General features: G+C 47.9%; 1 protein-coding gene across 2 annotated transcripts in view; it reads left to right on the top strand.

The window, feature by feature from the left end:
* PODXL2 (podocalyxin like 2) overlaps nt 1–22,984 on the top strand; it is a 46,144-nt gene that overhangs the window by 9,081 nt on the left and 14,079 nt on the right. For both annotated transcript variants that reach the window (XM_033210898.1, XM_033210897.1), the window contains exon 2: nt 804–1,082. In XM_033210898.1, the coding sequence (XP_033066789.1) occupies nt 804–1,082 (279 nt within the window). The remainder of the gene's footprint in view (nt 1–803; nt 1,083–22,984) is intronic.

Below are 22,984 nucleotides of genomic sequence, written 5' to 3'. Positions count from 1 at the left end.
AGTGGCGCATGCCTGTAATGCCAGCACTTTGGGAGGCTGAGGCGGGTAGATCACTTGAGGTCAGGAGTTCAAAACCAGCCTGACCAACATGGCGAAACCCTGTCTGTACTAAAAATACAAAAATTAGCTGGGCGTGGTGGTGGGCACCTGTAATCCCAGCTACTCGGGGGGCTAAGGCAGGAGAATCACTTGAACCTGGGAGGTGGAGATTGCAGTGAGCCGAGATTGCACCACTGCACTCCAGCCTGGGCAACAGAGCAAGAGTCCATCTCAAAAAAAAATAAAAAATAAAAAAACTAAAGACTATATTCAGGATACTGTATTGCTGAAATACAAATCATATTCCTAATTCAGTTTTGGAGAAATTTCAGCCAAGGATGGAAGCCTGGGGAACACCGTGTTCATCCAGTCATACAGCTAGGTCCTTAAAAGCATGGGCCCTGTCTTCACTTCTGTTTGTAGCCCCAAACATGCAGCACAATTGCCAGCAGAGAGAGGGTACTCAGGAGGCGCTTTCTGAGTGAGCACATGGGCAGTGGAACGCTGACTCAGTGATTCCTGTCTCTCCCTTGCCTGTCTCCATCTGTCTCCCCTTGCCCCTGCCATAGGGAAGTCTAAGCAATTTGGCCTTTTTGAAATGAAAACAGCGTCTCGGAATCCCCGCAAAGCCTCTGGGTGTTCAGGAGTGTCCACTGAAGTCCCCCCCTCCCCAGGACCTTTGTCATTTGAGACATGCTCTAACCTGGCACCAGTCTTTGTCTTCTCTTGCCTCCCCTGACTGTCTGGCTTTTATGTCTGCACAGGAGCGTTCCTGGGTGCCTGTGCGGCTGGGTCTGATGAGCCTAGCCCAGAGGGCCTGACCTCCACCTCCCTGCTAGACCTCCTGCTGCCCACTGGCTTGGAGCCACTGGACTCAGAGGAGCCTAGTGAGACTATGGGCCTGGGAGCTGGGCTGGGAGCCCCTGGCTCAGGCTTCCCCAGCGAAGAGAGTGAAGAGTCTCGGATTCTGCAGCCACCACAGTACTTCTGGGAAGAGGAGGAAGAGCTGAATGACTCAAGTCTGGACCTGGGACCCACTGCAGGTAGCTCTTCTTACCGACAGAGCATGTGTTGAGTGCCAGCCAAGTGTCTAGGCAAAACACCAGGTGACCATTTCCTTGCCAGAAGCATCTCTTCTCTCTCCCTACAGTTTTTACCATGCTGCTGCTGTTTACCTGCACATCAGAGCTAAAGCTCTGGGACCCTGAGTGTCTCACAGGCCCAGGAGGCCCTTTCTCTTTAATATTAACCACTGTTTAGGGAGCCTTTATTCTGTGCTCATTTAATTCAATCCGATGCTTATAACCTGAGAGATAAGTAATATGACCCCTCTTGTAGACAAGAAAACACTGAGACTGAGAGGTTAAAAGCTGGCCTGAGGTCAAACAGCGGCTCAGATGCTCAGTCATGATTCAGACCTATGGCTTTCCAAGCCCTGGGGCTCATTGTTTTGTTTTTCTCTACTGCTCTATGCTGTCTCTGTTGAAAATTGCCATGAGGTCAGCTGATCCATGTTTCCTTGAGTCTATCCGACCAGCAGTTGAGGCATTCTAACTGCCCTTCCCTCAGTCATGCACCAGAGCTGATGTTTGGGTTTACAGAGCCCAGCTGGTGAACATTTAGGTCCTGAAGCAAGCCTGAGGCCTAGGGCTACGGGCTGAATGCACACCGCCATAAGCTGACGCTGATGCAGATGTGCAGGAGCGTGCAGGCAGCGCTGCCAGCCATAGCCGCTCCACCAATGTCCTGGGCCAGCAGGGGCCCATCTCTCAGCAGGGACTGAGGAATTGGTGTGATTGTGTGTTCACATGGGGCAAGGTGTTACAGAACTTAACCTTAATGTTTCTTTTTAAAATAGATAATATTTATTGGATATACCTTTTCTGATTATGAAAGAGCACATGAACATTATAGAAAATCTAAAACGCACCAAGATAATACAAAGAAGAAAATAAGGCTGGGTGTGGTGGCTTTTGTCTGTAATCCCAGCACTTTGGGAGACCGAGGTGGGCGGATCACTTGGGGGTCAGGAGTTTGAGATGAGCCTGGCCAACATGGTGAAATCCCATCTCTACTAAAAATACAAAAATTAGCTGGGCATGGTGGCGGACACCTGTAATCCCATCTACTCAGGAGGCAGAGGCAGGAGAATTGCTTGAACCCGGTAGGTGGAGGTTGCAGTGAGCTGAGATCGCACCACTGCACTCCAGCCTGGGCGACGAGAACAAAAATCTGTCTCAAAAAAAAAGAAGAAAATAAAAACTACCCATAACCTGATAATTAAAAGATAATTACCATTAGTAGTTTGGGGATACATCGTTCACTTTTATATTCAAAATAGGATTCGCAGGAACATTTTGTTTTCACTCAATATATTTCATAAGTATATTTCTGCATTGTTAAATATCCATTTGTAACCTGATTTTTAAATGTTATTATTTATTTATTTTACTTTTTTTGAGGTGGAGTCTTGCTCTGTCACCCAGGCTGGAGTGCAGTGGCATGACCTTGGCTCACTGCAACCTTCATCTCCCGAGTTCAAGTGATTCTCCTGCCTCAGCCTCCCGAGTAGCTGGGATTACAGGCATACACCACCATACCCAGCTAATTTTTGTATTTTTAGTAAAGACAGGGTTTCACCATGTTGGCCAGACTGGTCTCTAACTCCTAACCTCAAGTGATCTGCCTGCCTCAGCCTCCCAAAGTGCTAGGATTACAGGTGCGAGCCACCTCGCCCGGCCAACATGTTATTATTTATTTATTTATGTTTAGAGTTGAGGTTTTGCTCCATTGTTCAGGTGCGATCATAGCTCACTGTAACCTTGAACTCCTGGGCTCAAGCGATCCTCCCACCTCAGCCTCGTAGGTAGCAGGGACCAAAAACGTGCCACCACACCTGACTAATTTTTTTATTTTTTTGTAGTGATGGGGTCTTGCTATATTGCCCAGGCTGGTCTTGAACTCCTGGGCTCAAGCGATCCTCCTCCCTTGGCCTCCCAAAGTGCTCAGATTATAGCTGTGGGCCACTTTGCCTGGTTTGTAATCTGATTTTTTTTTTTTTTCTTGAGACAGAGTTTTGCTCTTGTTGCCCAGGCTGGAGTGCAGTGGCGCCATCTTGGCTCACTGCAACCTCCGCCTCCCGGATTCAAGTGATTCTCCTGCCTCAGCCTCCTGAGTAGCTGGGTTTATAGGCATGTGCCACCATGCCTGAATAATTTTGTATTTTTTTTAGTAGAGACAGGGTTTCTCCATGTTGGTCAGTCTAGTCTCGAACTCCCGACCTCAGGCGATTTGCCCGCCTCAGCCTCCCAAACTGCTGGGATTACAGGCGTGAGCCACTGTGCCCAGCCGTGATTTTTTTGTTTTTTTTGTTTTTTTTGGTTTTTTTTTTGAGATGGAGTCTCACTCTGTCGCCCAAGCTGGAGTGCAGTGGCCAGATCTCAGCTCACTGCAAGCTCCGCCTCCCGGATTTACGCCATTCTCCTGCCTCAGCCTCCCGAGTAGCTGGGACTACAGGCGCCTGCCACCTCGCCCGGCTAGTTTTTTTTGTATTTTTTAGTAGAGACGGGGTTTCACCATGTTAGCCAGGATGGTCTCGATCTCCTGACCTCGTGATCCGCCCATCTCGGCCTCCCAAAGTGCTGGGATTACAGGCTTGAGCCACCGCTCCCGGCCTCCCAGCCGTGATTTTTAACAACTACATAATATTTCATCATGTGGGTCATCAGATTTATTAAACTGGTTCCCTACTGTTGAATACTTAGGTTCTCTTCAGTTTTAATGCCGCTACAAATATCCTTATACATTTTCACACCTTCCTGGTTGTTTCCTTAGGATAAATTTCTGGAATAAAATTGGTAAGTCAAAAGATGTATCAGGGCTGGGCATGGTGGCTCACGCCTGTAATCCCAGCACTTTGTGAATTTAAGATGGGCAGATCATGAGGTCCGGAGTTCGAGACCAGCCTGGCCAACATGGTGTAACCCCGTCTCTATTAAAAATACAAAAATTAGCCAGGTGTGGTGGCAGACGCCTGTAATCCTAGCTACTTAGGAGGCTGGGGCAGGAGGATTGCTTGAACCTGGGAGGCGGAGGTTGCAGTGAGCTGAGATTGCACCACTGCACTCCAGCCTGCAGGACAGAGCAAGACTCCATCTCAGAAAAAAAAAAAAAAAAAGATGTATCAGTCAGCATCCCACACAGAAACAGAAGACACAATCAAATTAAGACAATTTAAGGAGAGTTTGTTTATAAAGCAGCAGATTTATGAAGGTATGGGCTGGATACGGGTGAACCACCAAAGGATGTGTGGCTAGCAGCAGCTGAGCACTTACCATCCCTAGGCACGGGGAGACCAGGGAAGGGATGAAGATGGGAGCCTGCAGGGAAAGTGGTGCAAAGAGGTGGCCAGATACAGGAGGAGACCAAGAGAATGAACACCGCATCCCCCACCAAGTGTTCTCTCTTTCCCTTGTCAATTTGACAGGAAAAATTATAATGGCCTTTGATTCTAGTAAATTTTAACTCATATATGTACAAAATATATATGTACATTCATTATATATAGAAAAAAATAGCTACCACTTATCACTCTTCTTTTTTATTTGAAGCACAGTGTAGTTAAGAGAACAGGCTTTGGAGTCAGGAAGGCTCCAGCGCTGTCATTTAACAGTGGCACAATTTTTTGTGAGTAACTTACCCTAAGCCTCAGTTTCCCATCTAGGAATTGAAGATAATCATATACCCACCTCACAGGGTTGTGGGGTTCACACACCATCATATATTTCGAGCACTTAACTCAGTGCTTGGCACATTGTTAAGTGCTCTGTGACTATTAGCTATTATTATTACTTTTCTATTTTTTTCTATTGAGTCTTTAATTTTTTCTTATCCCTGTACAAATCTGAAAAAGGATACTAACTTTCCTCTGACGTATATAGAAAACATTTTTCCAGTTTGTCAACTGCTTTTATTTTGATTATAATTTTTGGCATAAAGAAATTAAATATTTTATGAGCTTAAAATTACTTTTTTTTTTCTTTGAGATGGAGTTTCACTCTAGTCACCCAGGCTGGAGTACAATGGTGTGATCTTAGCTCACTGTAACCTCTGCCTCCCAAATTCAAGCAATTCTCCTACCTCAGCTTCCCAAGTAGCTGGGATTATAGGCACGTGCCACCACGCCCAGCAAATTTTGTATTTTTAGTAAAGATGGGGTTTCACCATGTTGGCCAGGCTGGTTTCAAACTCCCGACCTCAAGTGATCCACCCGCCTCAGCCTCCCAAAGTGTTGGGATTACAGGTGTGAGCCACCGCACCCAGCAAAATTACTTCTTTTAAAATGTTTTTATGTGTTTTTCTTTACTTTATGATTAGAAAATACTTTCTGCCCTTGAGATACATGCACCTTTCTTCCTTCTTAAATTCTTTTTAAAAATTTGTTTTTATTTTTTGGACACAGGGTCTCGCTCTTAACCTCAGGCTGGAGTGCAGCAGCACAATCTTAGCTCACTGCAGCTTTGACCTCCTGAGCTCAATCGATCCTCCTGCTTCAGCCTCCCAAGTAATTGGGACTACTGGTGAACCCCACTATGCCTGGTTAATTTTTCTGTTTTTTGGTAGAGATAGGGTTTTGCCATGTTGCCCAGGCTGGTCTTGAACTCCTGGGCTCAAGCGATCCACCTGCCTCAGGCTCCCAAAGTGCTGGGATTACAAATGTGAGCCACCACGCCCAGTCCCTTCTATTCTTTAGCTTAATATTTTACATTTAAGTCCAATCTAGCTGTAATTTATTTTTGTGTGTGGTGTAAGATAAGGATCTAATTTTATTTTCTCCATATAGATCATCTGTTGTCATGGCAGCATCCGTTGATAAATCTGTCCTCTTATCATTTTAAATAAATGATATTTTGTTGCTGTTGTTGTTTTGAGACAGAGTCTCACTCTGTCACCCAGGCTGGAGTGCAGTGGTGTGATCTCTGCTTACTGCAATCTCTGCCTCTGAGGTTCAAGTGATCCTCCTGCCTCAGACTCCTTGGTAACTGGGATTACAGACGTGCCACCACACTCAGCTAATTTTTGTAATTTTAGTAGAGATGGGTTTTACCATGTTGCCCAGGCTGACCAAACTCCTGACCTCAAGTGATCCACCCACCTCAGCCTCCCAAAGTATTGTGATTACAGGTGTGAGCCACTGTGCTTGGCCAAGAAATGATTTAAAAGAAACTTTTACATTGTACCAGACAATTCTTGGGTCTTTTTCTGGCCTTTCCCTTTTGTTGAGACTGTTGAGCGTCAAGTGTGAGGTAAGCAGTCACACAGAGAGCCTTGGCCTCAGGACCACAGTGGAGGGCCTGTGGGAGGAGCTAGGGAGGTACAGGGAGGAGGGCAGGAGGCAGAGGAGGTGCAAGGAGGAGGGTGGGAGGCTGGGGAAGGGAAGGGAGAAGGGTGAGAGGCCAGGGAGTGGCAGGGAGGAGAGCTGCTTCAGTCCTGTTCCTCATTGCTCCTCTCCAGACTTGTCCACTTGACCACAGCCCTTAAGTTTCCTCAGGTCAGTCTCTTCTGCATACCACCTGACCATGATCTTGTGAAAAAACTGGAGTTGCCCATCTTCTTCTCAAACAGACTAGTGAAGAAACCCCTTCTCAAACCCCAGTGCTCACAGGTTAAAGGCTGAACTTCTTAGCATGGCAGAAAATGCTCTTGACATTCCAGCCCCGGCCTTCCCCAGCCTCTTCTCCTTCCCTGCTCCAGCATGCATCTGATTAGCTCATCATCAGCTTGTTCTCTTCCTTGCTTGGCAGAGTTGAACTGAGGTATGGGGAAGTGGGATGCTTTGCCCAAGGGCATATAGTTTGGATGCAATGGAGCTGGATCTAGAGTCAGTGTCTTCTCACTGACAACAGCCTGGCCTATTCCCTAAGCCTATGATGCACTTCTTCCTCTTGTCCCATCTGCTTGGGAAGCTCTTCTCCATCCTGATGTCCTAGTGGACGTGTATTTGACCTTCAGCACCTAGCTCAAGAGGGCTAGCTTCAAGAGGCTTTTGCCAGCTCTCCCCAGTGATCAGGACCACTGCACGTGGTCATGCTGGCGGTGCCCTGTCCGGGGCTCCTGACCGAGCATGGGAGTTGGAGCTGAAGTCCAGCATACGCCCTGCCCACCAGGCCATGGGCTGGGTGGGAGGAGCACCTTTTTCTAATTCATCTGCCCAGAGGGGACATCTCCATGTACTGGCAGTGGCCCTGAAATCAGGCTAGTCACTCACTCCTGCTTCTGTTTTCTCACAGCACCTTGATGGCACGCGATTAGGACACGACAGAGGAAAGAAAGTGGCTCAGGTGGCAGGCTGAAAGCAAATAGTCAGGCTGGTCTAGGAGGCAGCCCAGGGGACAGTGTGCCCCACCCCACTATTCTCTTCTGCTCTTGTACCCCAGAGTCACAGGCTTCTGTCTAGGGGCTCTTGGGGAGAAGGAGGTGGATCACCTCTTGGGGGTTGGAGGAACGCAAAGGAACCTTGAGAGGGCCTGCCTGGGTCGGGAGTCCTGCAGAGTCCAGAGTGACTGTACCAAGTGCTATCCTAACATGGCTATTAGGGACATTGAACTCCATGCAGCAGTAGCAGGGACTGTTGAAAACTATGCTGCAAACAGGTCAATCTCAGATCAAGTACCCTTTTAATAATTGTGACATCAGTTCATGTATTCAACACCCAGTATGTGCCCAGCACTATGTTAGGGGTTGTGGGTTCTTATTTAACCTCCACTGAAAAATGTAAGTATATATTCTTACTTCCATTTAGCTGATAAGCAAACCTGAGGCTTAGGGAGTTTGAATTTACAGCCCAGCAAGTCAATGTAACAATCAGGATTCAAACCCAAGTTGTTACACTCCAAAGCCTCTCTGCTCTGTCATGTCACCTCTCAGCACAGTGATTTTACTAGAGACTAGCACCGTCATATTCTGTATGGTACTTATCACCATTTTTCCATAAAATTTTTTTGTTTTTGAGACAAAGTCTCACTCTATTGCCCAAGCTGGAGTGCAATGGCGCGATCTTGGCTCACTGCAACCTCCGCCTCCCAGGTTCAAGTGATTCTCCTGCCTCAGCCTCCCGAGTGGCTGGGATTACAGGAGTGTGCCACTATGCCCAGCTAATTTTTGTATTTTTAGTGGAGACAGGGTTTCACCATGTTGGCCAGGCTGGTCTCGAACTCCTGATCTCGTGATATTCCCGTCTTGGCCGCCCAAAGTGCTGGGATTGCAGGTGTGAGCCACCGTGCCTGGCTCCATAGAATTTTGAGTTAGCTCATTTGAACTTCACAACCACTCTGTGAGCTCAGCCAGGTGGCAGTTATTCTCTTTGCTTGAGAAATGGTGAGCTGGGCCAAGGGAGGTTCAGACCTTTGCCCAAGGCCACACAGCTTATATGTGACAGAGCCGAATCTGGAGTTGGTGTCCCTGAGCACTGATGCCCTGGGCCTAGCTTCTTGCCAAGGGAGCACATTGATGGCACATGTGAGACAGGAAACCAGTCCATTCTGTCACTAGGACTTTGTCATACATCCCATTTCTAGTGTGTTGGGCCTCAGGTAGAGCTGATCCATCTGTAGTGATGGTCCCCAGGCCCAGTGGGAAAAACAGCTGGTGGAATTTCTGCTTGGTGGATAATGAACAGTGTGACCTTGAGTAGGTTGCTTTTCTAATGTTGGCTTCAGTCTCTTCATCTGCAAAATGAGACCTGGGAATAATAGATTGAAGTGTTTCCAGCTTGAAAATATTATGATTCTGTGACATTTCAAGTGAAAAGAGCAACCTCAACAAAGCAGGGGAAAAGACATGGAATGTGAGTTGCTGCTCCACCAGCTAGCATCAAGCGAAGTTACAGCCTGATCAGTTAATTCATGCGCAATTGTTAATGATTAGGAGCAGTCTCTCAGGTTACCTACTCATTCGAGACTGTCCCCACTGTCCCCTCCAGCCCTTTCATTTTCTTTTTTTTTTTTTTTTTTTTTTTTTTGAGACGGAGTCTCGCTGTGTTGCCCAGGCTGGAGTGCAGTGGCCGGATCTCAGCTCACTGCAAGCTCCGCCTCCCGGGTTTACGCCATTCTCCTGCCTCAGCCTCCCGAGTAGCTGGGACTACAGGCGCCCGCCAACTCGCCCGGCTAGTTTTTTCTATTTTTTAGTAGAGACGGGGTTTCGCCGTGTTAGCCAGGATGGTCTCGATCTCCTGACCTCGCGATCCACCCGTCTCGGCCTCCCAAAGTGCTGGGATTACAGGCTTGAGCCACCGCGCCCGGCCAGCCCTTTCATTTTCTAAGCTCCTTAAGGAAATTGTCTTGCGTGCAGTTTTAATTTTCCTAGTGAGTGAGCAAATTAAAGTGTTCTGCAAGAAACACTTTAATCTTTGGGGTTGGCAAGTCCTAGATACCCCACTCAGATGGGCTCACAGGCCTGTGTGATAAAAGGGGACTTTATTGGCTGAAGAACGGGGGTCTAGGAACAGGCTTCCTGCTCCCTGCTCCAGCACTCAGCGTGCCACCCAAGACGTGCTGGAGCCTTCCCTGCCCCATCGGTGGTGCTCGGCTTTCCCTTGCTGGCTTTGTTCTCAGGCAGGCTGGTCCTGGGTGCTGGCTTGGAGAGCCCCAGTAGCTGCACACTGTCGTCCTACCACTCAGCACCCTGCAGAAGGGGAGGTCTGCCTTCCCATCACTTCAGGAACAGTCTCTGGATGATCTCGCTGAGTCCTGAGCTTGGGGATGGAATTTGACTCTCCAGGCCCATGTTGAGCTGTCCCTGAAGCCAGGGGACATTCCAAACCAAAAAGAGAGGAGGAATGTCCCCCAGAGTAGAATTGAGGTGCTATTAACAGAAAGAGAGCATGAGACAACAGTACTGCATTTGAGTAGGGAACACTCATAAAGTGCCTATATGTCATTTTCACTTGGATTTCTTTTTTTTTTTTTTTTTTTTTTTTTTTTTTTTTGAGGCGGAGTCTCGCTCTGTCGCCCGGACTGGAGTGCAGTGGTCAGATCTCAGCTCACTGCAAGCTCCGCCTCCCGGGTTTACGCCATTCTCCTGCCTCAGCCTCCCGAGTAGCTGGGACTACAGGCGCCCGCCACCTCGCCGGCTAGTTTTTGTATTTTTAGTAGAGACGGGGTTTCACCGTGTTAGCCAGGATGGTCTCGATCTCCTGACCTCGTGATCCGCCCGTCTCGGCCTCCCAAAGTGCTGGGATTACAGGCTTGAGCCACTGCGCCCGGCCTTTTTTTTTTTGAGATAGAGTCTTGCCCTGTCTCCCAGGCTGGAGTGCAGTGGCGCGATCTCGGCTCACTGCAAGCTCTGCCTCCCGGGCTCACACCATTCTCCTGCCTCAGCCTCCTGAGTAGCTGGGACTACAGGTGCCCGCCACCACGCCCAGCTAATTTTTGTATTTTTTAGTAGAGAGAGAGTTTCACCGTGTTAACCAGGATGGTCTCGATCTCCTGACCTCGTGATCCGCCCACCTCGGCCTCCCAAAGTGCTGGGATTACAGGTGTGAGCCACCGCGCGCGGCCCACTTGGATTTTTTTTTACCTCACAGCAACCTGATGAAATATGTAAAAACAGGCATGATTAGATCACTGTTTTACAGCTAGAGAAGCCGGCTTAGAGAGATTTAAAAGTGACTCTAAATGACACAGTGGCAGAGCTAAATCTCAAATCTGAGTTCTACTTCAAGACCTGCTGCTCCCCTCAATACAAAGTCCTTCATTAGGCTACTTTAATTATCATTGCTCTAATCAATTTTGGAGAAAGCAGACCAACAGAGCAGCTGTCTGCTGGGACCTGGAAGTGGTTCCTGTACAGCGAAGCCTTGTTGTGATTGTGTCTGCTGTAGAATGATTTGACCTTCTGGGTCACTGGCCACACATTAGGCGTGTCCATATCCTTAGGATGGGCCGATAGCTGTGGAGCCTGTGGACAGAGCAACAAAGAGAGCACTTTTACTTAGCCACCAAAACAAAAGCCTTGTCATTCTTGTTCTATGCTAGTAATAAATATCAACATATAAAAATTTAAAACTGCAACTGAAAGAAGAAAATAAAAATCACCTATGATCCAGTCATTCAGAGTCAGTGAATGTTAACGTTTTGGACTATCTCTTTCTGGACATTTTTTTTTTTTTTTTTTTTGAGACAGTCTCACTCTTTGCCCAGGCTGGAGTGCAGTGGTGTGATCTCGGCTCACTGCAACCTCCACTGCATGGGTTCAAGCGATTCTTAGTCTCCTGAGTGGCTGGGATTACAGTCTTGTGTCCCTATGCCCAGCTAATTTTTGTTTTTTTTTTTTTTTTTTTTTTGAGATGGAGTCTTGCCCTGTCACCCAGGCTGGAGTGCACTGGTGCAGTCTTGGCTCAGTGCAACCTCTGTCTCCTGGGTTCAAGCAATTCTCCTGCCTCCGCCTCCTGAGAGCTGGGGCTGCAGGCATGGGCTGCAGGCATGTGCCACCGCCCCCGGCTAATTTTTGTATTTTTAGTAGAGCCGGGGTTTCGCCATGTTGGCCCGGCTGGTCTTGAACTCCAAACCTCAGGAGATCCACCTGCCTTGGTCTCCCAAAGTGCTGGAATTACAGGCATGAGCCATTGTGCCCAGCTTTTTCTGGACTTTTTTTTTTTCCTTTATAGGACATATATAAAATATACTTTTACAAAAAATGGACAGTAGTGGACACTGTGGTGTACACATCTTGCTGTTTCACTTAGAAACCTCTTTCCAAGCCAGCACACACAGTTCTGCAGCCTGTTCAAGGCTGCCATGGTCTCCCAATATAAGGCGGGTCTGTCATTTCTTTGGGCAGTCCCCTGCAGTGTGGGTGCTGGATCCCAGTCTTCTGTTACATGGACTGTGCCATGATGGGGATCTATGAAGCCACATGACTGTGAGCGTCCCTAATCATCTCCTTAAGGTACGTTTCCAGAAGTGAGATTGTAGGTTCAGAATATTTGTCTTTAAAGCTTCTCATTCCTATGATTCAGTAGCCCTCCAGAAATGTGGCCTGCTTTCCTTCCCATCTCTCACCCTTCCAATACTAGGCAGGAATGACCTTGAATGTATACATATACTTGTCAGGTTGGTAGTCCAAAGACTTTGGCATTTTGCAGTTTACTTTATATTTCTTTGATGACTGTTGAGGTCGACTATCAAAAAGTAGTTTTAAGCCAGGGGACAATTTTCAGTGACTTGACATTAACCTAAAGGGACATTTAAGGTGATCTTTCAAGGACTCTGGCCCTTTTGCCTGTTCATTGATATTTCAGCCTGTGCTGAAGTTCATCCCTGGGGTTATGGCTGCCCTGAGAGACAGAAGAAACGTCCAGTGTGACCTTGATAAATTGGGGAAAGAAACCTATACAGAACTGTGATGAAATATAGGAGGGAAAAATGATCTATTTAGGGAACAAAGCCAGCACCATAATGAGTTTAAAAGAAAGGGGACAAATAAGGCCTGGGGGACCCAGACCTGGTGCTTCATCAGGGTGAACTGGAGCTGCATCTGAGCCAGCACCGACCCATCACAGGGGGCGTGGGAGAGCGGACCTTACCAGCTGTGATAAATGACAGTAGTGCCACCGGAGTGGAGAAGCCCCTTTACATTTTGCATCAGTTAGTCTCAAGTTAGTGAATCTTGTTCAGTTTTCAATAGTTCATTCAGCAAATATTTATTGTGTACCCCCTGTGCTGATTTTGTAACATTCTTAAAACTGTGGTGAGGCTGGGCACAGTGGCTCACGCCCGCAATCCCAACACTTTGGGAGGCCAAGGCGGGTGGATCACCTGAGGTCAGGGGTTCGAGACCAGCCCCTGGTCTGGTGAAACCCCGTCTCTACTAAAAATACAAAAATTAGCCAGATGTGGTTGCGGGCACTTTAATCCCAGCTACTTGGGAGGCTAAGGCAGGAGGATCACTTGAACCCAGGAGGCAGAGGTTGCAGGGAGCTGAGATCGTGCCATTGCACTCCAGCCTGGGTGACAAACTGAGACTCTATCTCAAAACAAACAAACAAACAAACATACAAAAAAACCACTGTGGTGAATCCAGAGTTTTCACAAGGGAAGGATGAAAACAGGAAGGTTGAGAATAAAGAATAATTACAGTTGCTTAGCCCCAAGAAAAGAGGCTAGGTTTGGGGGCAACTAAGAGACTATGTACATTGTTTCCTCTGAAGCTGATGCTAGCAGGTGCTGCTCACTTAACAGATGAAACAGAGATGGACTTGAGTTGTAAAGGAACCATCACAGCTGGGTTTAGGTAAATGGGGGTGTAGGGGTAAGTCGATAACACAGAAATGCCTCTCTAAAGAGACCTAGCCATATTCTTGAAGATAATTGCCAGCTCATCTTCTCTAGACTCACCGGTGTCTGCCAGAGGGCTGAGGCCTCAACAGGTAGCCTCCTGTGGTCCCTTCCCATGTTAGGACCCTGACCCTAACCACGGATACACCTGCCATGAGCTGGGCTGTGTGGATGCTGAGAGGAGCAGAGAACTTGGAGTGTGACAGAAGGAAAGTGTGCCTTCTGTGGGGTGGGTGTTTTGCATTCCTGATGCCACTTCATCTTTGTAACAACTGGAGGTATTAGCCTAACATCATGGAGGGGTGGGTGTGCGGCACACAGAGGCAAGTGTCCACTCAGAATTCCAGCCCGTGCCTGCAGAACCCTGAAGCTTGGCCTGGGGCTCTTTTTTTTTTTTTTTTTGAAACGGAGTCTCGCTCTGTCGCCCAAGCTGGAGTGCAGTGGCACGATCTCGGCTCACTACAAGCTTCACCTCCCAGGTTTATGCCATTCTCCTGCCTCAGCCTCCTGAGTAGCTGGGACTACAGGCGCCCGCCACCACGCCCGGCTAGTTTTTTGTATTTTTAGTAGAGACGGGGTTTCACCATGGTCTCGATCTCCTGACCTTGTGATCCGCCCGCCTCGGCCTCCCAAAGTGCTGGGATTACAGGCGTGAGCCACCGCGCCCGGCCGGCCTGGGGCTCTTAACGCCAGCCACTCTTGTGATTCAAGCCCAGCTTTAAGGAGGCTGGCTGTGGCCACAAAGGTGTGGGCAGACTGGGAAAAGGTCATGATTCTGCTTGTCAGCTTGCTCCTGTCTAGCATCCCAAGCCAAGCCTGGATGCTGGACTAAATGACCAGGATGTGTCAAAAGACACTGACTTTAACCACACAAGAGTCTAAGAGTCTTACAACTTTACAACTGTGACAAGTCTAGTATCACAACTTAGAGCAAGCATCCTCCCCTCCTGTGCTCCCTCATCTGGAAAAGGCGAGAGATGGGCCCTTTGCTCTTGCAGGGCCTCTGTCTACCTGTAAAATCCCGGAGTCTGGGATTTGGAGACCCAACTGCTCTGAGGGCTCTGGGGAACATGTGGTTTCTGTGTAGAGCCACCAGGGGGGGCTGTGACTTCACAGTGCCATTCCCAGCAGTTCGAGGAGGGTCAGGAGCCCAGGAGCCTAAGGTTATCCTGCAGTCAATCTGGGAGGTGCTCCAGGGCTCTGCTGTGCAGTGAGGGGGACTGCCCCAGGTGACTTCCAAGCTGCAGCTTAGACATTCGTGGCTTCCCATGCTCCGAGGCCCAGCCCGAGCCTCTCCCTGGAGGGCCTGAGTCTTGGACGACCTTTCTCATCCTTCAGTGCCCCAGCTCTTCCTGACAACAGGGACAAATCCATGGAACCAGCCCTTATACTTCCACGTGTCTCCAGTGCATCTCCCGGGCGACTCTGCTTCCTTACACCTGTGTCCAGGTGTGGGCCTCTGGAGGTACACCTTGGTCCCAGACATGCTTTTGGGGTTTGGCTACAAACTAAAAGGACTTTATGGAGGGACCTTTCTCCTGAGCCTAAAGTGGATGGAGTAGGAAGGTATTCCCTGGAGCGCTCAGCTGGTCATACTCTCCCTCTGGAATCACAGCTGTCCACAGCAGCAGGGCTGAGGGTGCGGGTGTCAAGGACTTGCCCTGGGTCACTGAGGGCGGGCTGGGAGGGCAGGGAGCCCTGTCGTTGTCCCCTCTCTCCTCCCTCTCCTCTTGCCTATCCCCTCTCTTTACTCTCCTCATCTCCATCTCCCTCCTTTTCCTGCTCAGCTTCACTTCTTTGTTTCTCTTCTTCCATTGTCGATTTGATCCTTTTTCACCTCCAAAGTGCCTGCTGAGGCTTCCTCTCCCCTCTCAACACAGCGAGTTCCTGGAAGCCTGATCTATATTCCTTGGACACCTGAGTGGGAAAAGCACCTTCCTCCCTGTCTCTCAAGACTGTCTCACCTGCTTCAGGGCGGTGTGGCTCCTTCCTGCCACAGGGCTCTGCGCTCTCAGCCAGGATAGCCTGCCCTGTCCCTTGCCATGTTTCTGTTCCCCTCTTGACAGCTCAAGCGTGTTCACTGGCTTGTAGTGAAAGTCAGTGTCTCAGGCTGGGTGCAGGGGCTCACTCCTGTAAGCCCAGTACTTTGGGATGCCAAGGCAGGCGGATCACGAGGTCAAGAGATCAGGACCAGCCTGACCAACATGGTGAAACCCCGTCTCTACCAAAAATACAAAAAATTAGCTGGGCATGGTGGCATGTGCCTGTAGTCCCAGCTACTCAGGAGGCTGAGGCAGGAGAATTGCTTGAACCCAGGAGGTGGGAGTTGCAGTGAGCCAAGATCGTGGCACTGCAGCCCAGCCTGGGTGACAGAGCAAGACTCCATCTCAAAAAAAAGTAAAAAATGAAAGTGTCTCTCACATGTGCAAACTCTCTCTGTTACTCCTTATTTTTAAAAAAATTTCAATTTACAGAAAAGTTGCAAGAATAATTCCATCCACCCCTTGCTCAGATTCCCCCATTATTAACGCTTTGCTGCATTTGCTTTGTCACTGTATATGTGTGCATGTATGCATATGGAGACGCAGATCTGTACTTCTTGCTGAACCATTTGATGGTAAGTTGCAGTTACTCCTTTGCTCCAAATACTTCAGTGTGCATTCTTAGGAACAAAGCATTCTGCTAAAAGCCACAGTAGGATGATCAAAATCAGGAAATTAACACTGATATAATATGCTTCTATAATTACAAACTTTATTCAAACTTTGCCAGTTTTCCCAATAGTGTCTTTTATAGCAAAGGAAAAAAGAGCAGGATTTCATAGTCCACTGTCCGGTCCAGAATCATGTACTGCATTTAGTCAGCATGTCTCTTTTGTCTCTTTTATTCTGGAAAACCCTCTAGTCTTTCTTTGTCTTTCATGACCTTGACATTGTTGGAATGTAGGCCAGTTATTTTGTAGATTGCCCCTCAATTTCAGTTTGTCTCAAATTTTCCCATGGTCAGATTCAGACTCTGCATTTTTGGCAGGCATATTGTGGACGTGATGCTGTATCTTCTTAGTGAATCGTAAGAAGTTAACTGAGTGTTTACCCTGTGGACTGGCTCTGCTCCTGGGTAAAGCCTGGCTTCTTCACTCTTTATTCTCAACTCACATTTGGATCCAGTCTTACGGGCTCTCTCCTGGGACCCCTGCTTTCACACTGCTGGTGTTTGCCCTGCAGCTGCCCACACAGACGCCCCTTACCCCACTGGTTCCTAGTGTGTGCTCCCATCAGGCCTCCCAGTAATTCTGTTTCTGTTTTAAGAGACATTTGTAATATTAAGATCATATTTACACTTGTCAACAGATGACCAATCCCCTCCTGCCCTACCCTTTTTCCTGGATTTTCTTTGACTTAAAACTCAAGTGCTGGCCGGGCGCGGTGGCTCAAGCCTGTAATCCCAGCACTTTGGGAGGCCGAGGCGGGCGGATCACGAGGTCAGGAGATCGAGACCATCCTGGCTAACATGGTGAAACCCTGTCTCTACTAAAAAAAAAATACAAAAAAAACTAGCTGGGCGAGGTGGCGGGCACCTGTAGTCCCAGCTACTCCGGGAGGCTGAGGCAGGAGAATGGTGTGAACCCGGGAGGCGGAGCTTGCAGTGAGCTGAGATCCGGCCACTGCACTCCAGCCCGGGCCACAGAGCGAGACTCCGTCTCAAAAAAAAAAAAAACTCAAGTGCTTAGGCTTTAGTTATATTCAGTATAAAAAATGAAAAATAAAAACTCAAGTGTTTATGCTGCTCCTCATTCTGTGGAGAACACTTCCACTTTTCCTGTTACGATTTTACCAGGTAATAACTCCTTTAATAATAATAATGGCAGGCAGATGGCCAGGCGCGGTGGCTTATGCCTATAATCCCAGCACTTTGGAGGGCCGAGGTGGGCGGATCCACCTGAAGTCAGGAGTTTGAGACCAGCCTGGCCAACATGGCAAAACCCCTAGTAGAGTATTTTATTCTCTACTAAAAATACAAATTTTTCTTTCTCTTTTTTTTTTTTTTTGACACAGAGTCTCACTCTGTCACCCAGGCTGGAGTGCAGTGGTGCAATCTCGGCTCACTGGAACCTCTGCCTCCCGGGTTCAAGCGGTTCTCGTGCCTCAGCCTCCCGAGCAGCTGGGATTACAGGCACCTACCACCACACCTGGCTGATTTTTATATTTTTAGTAGAGACGGGGTTTCACCGTGTTGGCCAGGCTGGTCTTAAACTCCTGACCTCAGGTGATCCACTCCCTTGGCCTCCCAAAGTGCTGGGATTACAGGCATAAGGCACCATGCCCAGCCATAATACAAAAATTAGCCAGGCATGGTGGTGGGTGCCTGTAATCCCAGCTTCTCTAGAGGCGGAGGCAGGAGAATTGCTTGAACCTGGGAGGTGGAGGTTGCAGTGAGCCAAGATCACACCACTTCATTCCAGCCTGGGCAACAGAGCGAGACTCTGTCTCAAATAATAATAATAATAATAATAATAATAACAATAATAATAATAATAATAGCAGGAAGAGGTGGAGGACCCCCCACAATTAACTGAGTGTTTACTCTGTGGACTGTGAACAGGGTCACCTCACTGAACCCTGACCACAGCTCTGTGTGGCAGGTACTATTGTTATTTTACACTTAAGGAAAGGGAGACACGTGGAGGTTAAGCAACATGTCCAAGATCATACAGCTGATAAGCAGTGGAACTGAGACCACGCAGTAAAAAGAAAAGGAATAATTTTAGATTTTGAGAGCTGGTAAGAAAGTGGGAAAGGACTGCTGATTCCAAGTGCTAGTGAGCAAGCGTTTAGTGATTTGTCAAGTCACTGGAGTGAGAGGCTGGAAAAAAGTGAGGAGCTCTGGAGATGTAAATTTGGGAGCCTTTAGCATAGAGAAAATAGATGCAGCCTGTGGAATAAACACTGACCAAGGAAGAAGTGTGGAAATGATGAGTCAGAGGCTGACCCTGGAAGGGACTGCATTTTGAGAGGCAGGAGAGGAATTCATAGAGACAGTAAAGAAGTCTGTGTAGTGACAGGTGGGCCTCTTTCGTTTTTTTTTTTTTTTTGAGACGGAGTCTCTCTCTATCGCCCAGGCTGGAGTGCAGTAGCCGGATCTCAGCTCACTGCAAGCTCTGCCTCCTGGGTTCACGCCATTCTCCTGCCGGGTGCGGTGGCTCAAGCCTCCCGAGTAGCTGGGGCTACAGGCGCCCGCCACCTCGCCCGGCTAGTTTTTTGTATTTTTTTTTTTTAGTAGAGACGGGGTTTCACCGTGTTAGCCAGGATGGTCTCGATCTCCTGACCTCGTGATCCGCCCGTCTCGGCCTCCCAAAGTGCTGGGATTACAGGCTTGAGCCACCGCACCCGGCTGACAGGTGGGCCTCTTACTCCCTGGAGGCACAGGCCCTGGTGTTTAGGAGGCAGAAAAGTTCAACAAACACACGTTGCTCTCCTTTCTACTCTGGGCCAGGCACTATGTTAGGTGCTGGGAATGTAGGGATGAAGAAAATCACTTTGCTTGGCATCAAGAATTTGTAATCTAGCGAATCCTGTTTTATTCTTATTTAAGACAGTAGAGTTGTTTGTAATGCCATTGTGTTATATAAGACACATTTATCAGAACTATATCCAAAGCTTAAAATACCAGCGTTATAAAGAACCTTAGAAATCATATATACCATCATCCTCATTCCACATAAAAACTGAAGCCTAGGCCAGGTGCAGTGGCTCATGCCTGTAATCCTGGAACTTTGGCAGGCCAAGCCAGGAGGATCACTTGAGCCCAGGAGTTCAAGACCAGCCTGGGCAACACAGGGAGACCCCATCTCTACAAATAATTTTAAAGAATTAGCCAGGTGTCAGGCACGGTGGCTCATGCCTGTAATCCCAGCAGTCTGGGAGGCCTTGGTGGGTGGATCACGAGGTAAGGAGTTCGAGACCAGCCTGGCCAACATGGTGAAACCCCGTCTCTACTAAAAATACAAATTTTTCTTTCTCTTTTTTTTTTTTTTTTTGACACAGAGTCTCACTCTGTCACCCAGGCTGGAGTGCAGTGGTGCAATCTCGGCTCACTGGAACCTCTGCCTCCCGGGTTCAAGCGGTTCTCGTGCCTCAGCCTCCCGAGCAGCTGGGATTACAGGCACCTACCACCACACCTGGCTGATTTTTATATTTTTAGTAGAGACGGGGTTTCACCGTGTTGGCCAGGCTGGTCTTAAACTCCTGACCTCAGGTGATCCACTCCCTTGGCCTCCCAAAGTGCTGGGATTACAGGCATAAGGCACCATGCCCAGCCATAATACAAAAATTAGCCAGGCATGGTGGTGGGTGCCTGTAATCCCAGCTTCTCTAGAGGCGGAGGCAGGAGAATTGCTTGAACCTGGGAGGTGGAGGTTGCAGTGAGCCAAGATCACACCACTTCATTCCAGCCTGGGCAACAGAGCGAGACTCTGTCTCAAATAATAATAATAATAATAATAATAATAACAATAATAATAATAATAATAGCAGGAAGAGGTGGAGGACCCCCCACAATTAACTGAGTGTTTACTCTGTGGACTGTGAACAGGGTCACCTCACTGAACCCTGACCACAGCTCTGTGTGGCAGGTACTATTGTTATTTTACACTTAAGGAAAGGGAGACACGTGGAGGTTAAGCAACATGTCCAAGATCATACAGCTGATAAGCAGTGGAACTGAGACCACGCAGTAAAAAGAAAAGGAATAATTTTAGATTTTGAGAGCTGGTAAGAAAGTGGGAAAGGACTGCTGATTCCAAGTGCTAGTGAGCAAGCGTTTAGTGATTTGTCAAGTCACTGGAGTGAGAGGCTGGAAAAAAGTGAGGAGCTCTGGAGATGTAAATTTGGGAGCCTTTAGCATAGAGAAAATAGATGCAGCCTGTGGAATAAACACTGACCAAGGAAGAAGTGTGGAAATGATGAGTCAGAGGCTGACCCTGGAAGGGACTGCATTTTGAGAGGCAGGAGAGGAATTCATAGAGACAGTAAGAAGTCTGTGTAGTGACAGGTGGGCCTCTTCGTTTTTTTTTTTTTTTTTGAGACGGAGTCTCTCTCTATCGCCCAGGCTGGAGTGCAGTAGCCGGATCTCAGCTCACTGCAAGCTCTGCCTCCTGGGTTCACGCCATTCTCCTGCCGGGTGCGGTGGCTCAAGCCTCCCGAGTAGCTGGGGCTACAGGCGCCCGCCACCTCGCCCGGCTAGTTTTTTGTATTTTTTTTTTTTTAGTAGAGACGGGGTTTCACCGTGTTAGCCAGGATGGTCTCGATCTCCTGACCTCGTGATCCGCCCGTCTCGGCCTCCCAAAGTGCTGGGATTACAGGCTTGAGCCACCGCACCCGGCTGACAGGTGGGCCTCTTACTCCCTGGAGGCACAGGCCCTGGTGTTTAGGAGGCAGAAAAGTTCAACAAACACACGTTGCTCTCCTTTCTACTCTGGGCCAGGCACTATGTTAGGTGCTGGGAATGTAGGGATGAAGAAAATCACTTTGCTTGGCATCAAGAATTTGTAATCTAGCGAATCCTGTTTTATTCTTATTTAAGACAGTAGAGTTGTTTGTAATGCCATTGTGTTATATAAGACACATTTATCAGAACTATATCCAAAGCTTAAAATACCAGCGTTATAAAGAACCTTAGAAATCATATATACCATCATCCTCATTCCACATAAAAACTGAAGCCTAGGCCAGGTGCAGTGGCTCATGCCTGTAATCCTGGAACTTTGGCAGGCCAAGCCAGGAGGATCACTTGAGCCCAGGAGTTCAAGACCAGCCTGGGCAACACAGGGAGACCCCATCTCTACAAATAATTTTAAAGAATTAGCCAGGTGTCAGGCACGGTGGCTCATGCCTGTAATCCCAGCAGTCTGGGAGGCCTTGGTGGGTGGATCACGAGGTAAGGAGTTCGAGACCAGCCTGGCCAACATGGTGAAACCCCGTCTCTACTAAAAATACAAAAATTAGCTGGGCGTGGTGGCGCATGCCTATAGTCCCAGCTACTCGGGAGGCTGAGGCAGGAGAATTGCTTGAACCTGGGAGACAGAGGTTGCAGGTGAGCCAGGATCGTGCCACTGCACTCTAGCCTGGGTGACAGAGCAAGACTCCATCTCAAAAAACAAAAAATTAGCTAAGTGTGGTGGTGTATGCCAGTAAGTCCCAGCTACTCAGGAGGCTGAGGCAGGAGAATTGCTTGAGCTCAGGAGTTCGAGACCAGCTTGCACAGCGTAAAGATACCCTATCTCTACAAATAATAAAAAAAAATTAGCTGGGTGTGGTGGCACATGCCTGTGGTCCCAGCTGCTTAGGAGGCTGAGGTAGGAGGATCACTTGAGCCTCGGAGTTTGAGGCTACAGTGAGCTGTCATGGCACCACTGCACTCCAGCTTGGATGACAGAGTGAGACCCCATCTCAAAAGCAAAATAAAATATCAGTGATACAACCACTGCGTGCACAGATAAGTTAGTGGCTGAGTCCCAGATCATGTTGCCAACAGTGTGACTGATGATGCATCTCTGAAGAGGCTGTATACAGTTTAGGGAGTTCTGTTGGTGTCCTCTGGAGATATTGGTGCTCTCTCTGACTTTTGGAAAGTCAGCACCAAATTGAGTAGAGGGATTGTTTTAGTCAACTTGCCCTCCCAGGACCTCCCCACCCTGTGGGATTCTGCTGATGGGTATGTCACCACCCACCATATTCCTACCATATCCTAGGCTTCATTGAATCCATCAGCTATTTTAAGTGCGTCCTGAAGGTTTCCAATATGCCTTTCTTCTGAACTTCACCATCTTTACTAATGGCTTGGCTACTCCGGCAGCTTCTTCCTGTTGGCCCTCCAGCTCACACATCTGATTACTTCTCCTTCAGAGTCATCTCTTAAATCTGCTCTTTTCTCATCATTTCCAGTGCCATCACTGCCATGCATCTCTCCTGAACCACTGCAGCAACTCCCTGACTCTTCTCTAAACTTTCATTCATCTACTCCTTCACCTAATCTTGTAAATTGCTGTCAGATTAATCTTCCAATAATGAAATATGCTTGTAAGGGATTTGTGTTGTATTTCCTAGGCACCCAGCTGACTCCTATTCTGTTAACCAGTATTCCTATCAAGTAATCATCCAGCCCATTTCAGTTATGTTTTCATGCATTATATTTTAATTTTGAATAGATCTGGCTATTATAAAGTTGTTACATTGAGGCAAAATATTTTTATTCTTCTATATACTTGTTTTATGGGTGTGGTTTCCTCCTGAATCTTTCTGAAGATATTAACAAGAAACTTTTCTGAATTCTCTTTTGTTAACTAGACTGACTCTTCCTAGAGGTCAGTTGCTTTACGGTCTCACTATCATGCTTCTTCATCAGGCTGGCTTTCTTAAAATATCTTGGGAACCTTGGTTGTTCTTTCTTTCTTATTTATTTATTTATCTGTAGTGACTTCACTACAGAACATGACGTCAGGTGGAAGAGGGGGAGGATCTGCTACTCAAAAAGTCTAATTAACAGAAGTGGACTGGATAGAATATTCTAATTATTGATTTAAATACTATAGTGGGCTTTCAGTTGTCACTAGG

The sequence above is a fragment of the Trachypithecus francoisi genome, unplaced genomic scaffold (genome assembly GCF_009764315.1).
Source record: "Trachypithecus francoisi isolate TF-2019V2 unplaced genomic scaffold, Tfra_2.0 Lachesis_group0, whole genome shotgun sequence".
Taxonomy (NCBI): Eukaryota; Metazoa; Chordata; class Mammalia; order Primates; family Cercopithecidae; genus Trachypithecus; species Trachypithecus francoisi.
Note: the sequence above shows the minus strand (reverse complement) of the source record. Positions and strands in the feature narration are given on the sequence as shown.